Genomic DNA, 6,158 nt, shown 5'->3' on the forward strand with positions numbered 1-6,158 from the left:
TTCGTTTCTATAGAGCCTGAGAGACTGACTGACTATGCTTCTTTGCATTCTCTGTATGTGTGTTATGTGCTATTAGTATATCTGCTTGATATAACTGGCATAAACGTTCATGAGCATGCATTTGGAACTTTGAAACACTAAACTTCCGATATTGAGACTGATCAATTTAATATCGATTGTTTGGTGTATATAGGAACCAGATGGCGCCTCATAGACACGGTAAAGGCCGTGGGAGAGGTCGTACTAATGCTCATGCGCCGGAGGTTAACCATAATGACCCGGTGAATTTTATGGCGGCGTTGGAGAATATGGCTGTGGCTATGCAGGCCACTGCCGAGGCTCTTGGGCAACAAATGAACCACCATGGCAATGATGGAGGCGGAGTCCAGGGCCCGATGACACTGGCAAACTTTTTAAAGGTTAATCCACCCAAGTTCAAGGGAACTACTAGCCCGACTGAAGCCGACACCTAGTTCCAGGCTATGGAGTGAGCACTACAAGCGCAGGTGGTGTCTGAAGGGCAACGTGTTGAGTTTGCTACCTACTTGCTCACTGGGGAAGCATCGCATTGGTGGCAAGGAGTCCGACGTCTCCTGCAGCAGGGTGATGACTATATCACCTGGAATTCCTTTCGGGAGGAGTTCTATAAGAAGTACTTTCCGACTTCTGCTAGGATGACCAAGGAACTCGAGTTGTTGTAGCTAAAATAGGGTACCATGTCTGTATCTGAGTATACCGACAAGTTTGAAGAGCTGTTCAGGTTCTCCCGTATGTGTCAGAGGACTCCGGTGGACTATGAGGAATGGAAGTGTATTAAGTATGAAGGAGGACTTCGGAGTGATATCTTCAGTTCAGTGGGACCAATGGAGATTAGGACTTCCTCCGAGTTGGTTAACAAGAGTAGGGTTGCTGAAGAGTGTGTTAAGAAGGCGGCTACTGAGAGAGGAAGTCACAAGGGATCATTCCCACAGAACCGAGGGAAGAACCTTGCACCTAGAGGTCCGCCTTTCAAGCGGGAGGCTCCTTCAGGAAGTCCAATAACAATAACAACTCCCAAGGAAAGAGATTTTGGAAGCAGCCTCAGAGTGAGCAAGCATGTGCTAGGTGCGGAAGTCACCATCCGGGAGCCCCGTGCAAGGCCGGGTGGGGCTTGTGCTATTCTTGCGGCAAGGCGGAACATAAAGCCGCAAACTGTCCGGAGAAGCAAAAGCAAGGTGCACGAAAAGCACAGCAGACTGGCTGGGTGTTCACCACTTCAGCTATAGGCACTGAGGGATCTGAGTCACTTATCCGAAGTAACTGTGAAATGACTGGTCAAACTTTAAATGCTTTATTTGATTCAGGAGCATCGCACTCATTCATTTCATTTGAAAAGGCTCATGAGTTAGGATTGAAGATTGTAGTCTAAGGTTATGACCTAAAGGTGTATAATGCCACCCATGAAGCCATGATAACTAGGCTAGGATACCCACAAGTTTTGTTTAGGGTCCAACAACGTGATTTTGTCCATAATTTAATTTGCTTGCCGATGATCGGTCTCGATCTTATCTTGGGTTTGGACTGGTTATCTAAGAACCATGTTCTGCTTGACTGTTCGACGAAATCGTTGTACCTTATGCCGGAAGATATAGAAGGGCCGGTTGTGGTGAATAGTTACTACTTGAATTCTATGATGGTGAATTGCTCTGGGACCGAATGTCAGGGTATCCTGTTGTTGACCGCGGGTGTTTCGGGTGATGATCAAAGATTAGAACAAATTCCGGTTGTGTGCGAGTTTTCGGAGGTGTTTCCCAACGACATTGATGAATTTCCACCTAACCGAGAGGTTGAGTTTGCTATTGAGTTGGTGCCTGGGGCTGGACCAATCTCGAGTGCTCCTTATAGGATGTCACCACTGGAAATGGCCGAGCTAAAGTCTCAGTTAGAGGATCTGTTAGGTAAGAACTTTATCCGACCAAGTGTTTCTCCGTGGGGTGCGCCAGTGCTACTGGTAAAGAAGAAGAATGGGAGTATGCGACTCTGTGTGGATTACAGGTAGCTGAACAAGGTCACAATAAAGAATAAGTACCCGTTGCCGAGAATTGATGATCTTATGGATCAGTTACAAGGAGCTGGAGTTTTCTCCAAGATTGATTTGCGATCCGGTTATCACCAAATAAGGGTAAGGGGAGAGGTTATCCCTAAGACCGCTTTGAAGACTCGTTATGGTCATTACGAGTACACTGTAATGTCTTTTGGGTTGATGAACGCTCCTGCAGTGTTTATGGATTACATGAACAGGGTCTTTCGTTCGTTTCTGGATAAATTCGTTGTTGTCTTCATTGACGATATACTGATTTACTCCAAGACCGAAGAGGAGCATGCAGAACACTTGAAGACCATGTTACAGATATTGAAGGAAAAGAAACTCTATGCGAAGCTGTCTAAATGTGAATTCTGGAAGAGTGAGGTGAAATTTTTGGGGCATGTAGTGAGTAAACAGGGGATAGCAGTTGATCCATCTAAGGTGGAGGCAGTGATGGAATGGAAGCAACCAACTACGGTAACTGAGATAAGGAGTTTTTTGGGCTTATCTGGCTATTACCAAAGATTTATCAAAGGCTTTTCGTAATTAGCTTTGCCATTGACAAAGTTAACCCGCAAGGACACACCATTTGTTTGGACTCCTGAGTGTAAGGAAAGCTTTCAGGCATTGAAGAAAAAGTTGACTACTGCACCTGTGTTGGTGTTATCTGAGCCGAACAAACCATTTGAGGTGTACTATGATGCCTCACTAAAGGGTTTAGGGTACGTGCTGATGCAGCATCATAATGTGGTGGCGTACGCCTCACGGCAGTTGAGACCTCATGAAGTTAGCTACTGATAAACCCCTATTTTATGATTTATTTTGTGCTCAATTGAGTGTTTTTATCAATTCTTCACCCACTTATTCATGTAAATTGTATGGTTTTACTATTCCTTCCTTATTTTATGATATGTGTGAAAACATGTTTCCTATGCTTTAAAAATATTAATTCTAATTATCCTTTATTACCATTCGATGCCGTGATCTGTGTGTTAAGTATGTTTAGGCTTCATAGGGCAGGAATGGCTTAGAGAACAGAAAGGAAACATACAAAAAATGGAAGAAAAGCACAAAAATGGAGTTTTGAAGAAAAAGGCAGCGACGCGTACGCATGGACGACACGGACGCATGTCTAGCGCAAAACGCAAGCGACGCGCACGCGTGGATGATGCAGACGCATGCTTGACGCAGAACACAAATGACGCGGATGCGTGACTGACACGTACGCATGACAAGGAAAAACTCCAAATGACGCGAACGCGTGACCCACGCGCACGCGTGACAGACGGCACGTGCAGAAATTGCAGAAAACGCTTCCAGCGATTTCTGGACCCTTTTTCGGCCCAAATCCAAGCCAAAAAACACAGAATAAAAACCAGAGAATGGGGGAATCAACAAGTGGAAGATATACAACTTTCATATTCACAATTTTAGGTTTTAGATGTAGCTTTTAGAGAGAGAGGTTCTCTCCTCTCTCTTAGGATTAGGATTAGGACTTAGGATTTCTATTATGATTAGGCTACTTCTCTTCAATTACAGGTTCAATGTTCCTTTAATTTATTTTCTACTTTTATTTATTCTATTACTTTAATTGTTATTTATCTTTCCAAATTGATTTATGAACTTTTTCATGTTAGATTTGAATATTCTATCTAATATAATTTGAGGTATTTCAGAATTAAGATTGCTTTGTTTTATTTATGTTATGGATATTTTCAATTTAATTTAGATTTCTTCTTCTTTTGGCTTTGGTTAAGTAATTGGTGACACTTGAATTATCAAACTCAGCAGTTGATCGGAAATTGGAATTGCTGATTAATTTGGATCCCTCTAAAGCTAGTCTTTCCATAGGAGTTGACTAGGACTTGAGGAATCAGGTTAATTAGTCCACTTGACTTTCCTTTATTTAGTAAGGTTTAACTAAGTGGGAGCAAAATCCAATTTTCATCACACCTGATAAGGATAACTAGGATAAGATTTCCAGTTCTCATACCTTGCCAAGAGATTTTCTAATTTTTAATTTATTTTTCTTGTCATTTAAATTACTTGTTCCTTATTTTAAAAACCCAAGACAAAATATACTTTTTTCATAACCAATAATAAATCATACTTTCCTGCAATTCCTTGAGAGACGACCCGAGGTTTAAATACTTCGGTTATAAATTTTATTGGGTTTTGTTACTTGTGACAACCAAACTTTTGTACGAAAGGATTCTCTGTTGGTTTAGAAACTATACTTACAACGCGATTATATTTGTGAATTTCTTTACCGGCAGAATTCCGATCGTCAACTACCCTACGCACGATTTAGAACTTGTTGCGGTTGTGTTTGGCTTGAAGTTGTGGAGGCATTATCTCTATGGGGTTAAGTTCCAAGTTTTCTCTGATCACAAGAGCTTGAAATACCTCTTTGATCAGAAAGAGCTCAATATGCGGCAGAAAAGGTGGATGGAATTACTAAAGGACTACGACTTTGAGTTAAAATACCATCTGGAGAAAGCGATTATAGTGGCGGATGCGTTAAGTCGGAAGTCGTTGTATGCGGCTTGGATGATGCTTCAAGAAGAGAAGTTACTCAAGGGATTCGAGAGCCTGAAGATTGGTGCTCAGGAAGTATCTGGAACCCTGTGTTTGAGTCGATTAGAGATCTCGAGTGACTTTAAATCTGAACTTCTAAAGGCTCATGAAGATGATGATGCGTTATGGAAGGTGTTACCAGCTATTGAGCAAGGGAAACGGTGGAAAGTGTCGGAGGATAAGGATGGACTATGGAGATTCAAGGATAGGATCATTGTACTGGATGTTGGCACTTTGAGGCAAGATATCTTAAAAGAAGCACACAAGAGTGGATTTTCTATTAAACCGGGGAGTACTAAGATGTACCATGGCCTAAAAGTGATGTGTTGGTGGCCGGGTATGAAGAATGATGTGGCGGAGTATATCTCGAAGTACTTAACTTGTCAAAAGGTAAAGATTGAACATCAAAGAGCTTCCGGGATGTTGCAACCTTTAGAGGTTCCGCAATGGAAGTGGGAAAGCATTGCGATGGACTTTGTGTCGGGATTGCCAATGACTAAGGCCGGTTTTGATACTGTCTGGGTGATTGTGGACCGACTGACGAAGTCAGCTCACTTTTTATCCATTCGGATGACTTACACCCTTGAGGAGCTAGCACGATTGTACATAAAAAAAATTGTGAGACTTCATGGTGTACCCGCTACTATAATCTTTGATAGAGATCCTCGTTTCACTTCGAGGTTTTGGGGTGCATTTCAGAAAGCTTTCGGAACCCGACTAAGCTTGAATACGGCTTACCATCCTCAAACAGATAGTCAATCTGAGAGGACGATCCAAACACTTGAGGACATGTTGAGAGCTTGTGTCTTGGACCAACCGGCGAGTTGGGATCGATATATGCCGTTAGTGGAGTTTGCATACAATAATAGCTACCATGCGAGCATCGGAATGGCTCCGTATGAGGCTTTGTATGGGAGAAAATGTCAATCTCCGCTGTTCTGGTATGAAGCGGGAGAGAAAGGCTTGTTGGGGCCGGAGATGATAGCTGAGACCACTGTACAAGTCAAGAAAATCTGAGATAGGATACTCACGGTGCAGAGTCACCAGAAGAGTTACGCCGATCAGAGGCAGAAGCCCTTGGAATTTGAGGAAGGAGACCATGTTTTCCTTAAAGTTACTCCGACCACGGGAGTAGGAAGGGCAATTAAAGCGAAGAAGTTGAACCCTCGATACATCGGTCCGTTTCAGATCCTGGAGAGGGTCGGACCGGTGGCGTATTGGATGGCACTACCACCTCACCTTTCGAACCTGCACGACGTGTTTCACGTGTCGCAGCTTCGGAAGTACACTCCTGATGCTAGCCATGTGTTAGAACCTGAATTGGTTCAGTTAAGAGAAGATTTGACGCTTCCCGTGGCTCCAGTCAGAATTGATGATACTAGTATCAAACGATTGCGTGGAAAAGAGATTCCATTAGTCAAAGTGGCATGGAGTCGAGGCGGTGTTGAGGAACACACTTGGGAGCTTGAGTCGGAGATGCGAACGGACTATCCACACTTATTCTCAGGTAATTGAA

General features: G+C 43.1%; 1 protein-coding gene across 1 annotated transcript; it reads left to right on the forward strand.

Moving 5' to 3' along the window:
* Positions 717–1,408, forward strand: LOC107615066. The gene is made up of 2 exons (XM_016317183.1): positions 717–916; positions 1,105–1,408. Exons 1-2 carry the CDS (start codon positions 717–719, stop codon positions 1,406–1,408), a joined length of 504 nt encoding a protein of 167 aa, XP_016172669.1.

This window comes from Arachis ipaensis, chromosome B09 (assembly GCF_000816755.2).
Source record: "Arachis ipaensis cultivar K30076 chromosome B09, Araip1.1, whole genome shotgun sequence".
In the NCBI taxonomy this organism is placed as follows: domain Eukaryota; kingdom Viridiplantae; phylum Streptophyta; class Magnoliopsida; order Fabales; family Fabaceae; genus Arachis; species Arachis ipaensis.

Excerpts from the sequence above, each read along its gene's own strand:
- LOC107615066 (XM_016317183.1), top strand. The coding sequence starts at position 717 with ATGTCTGTATCTGAGTATACCGACAAGTTTGAAGAGCTGTTCAGGTTC. Across the intron at positions 917-1,104 it reads AAGAGTAGGGTTGCTGAAGA|GTGCGGAAGTCACCATCCGG; the intron begins GTGTGTTAAGAA and ends AGCATGTGCTAG.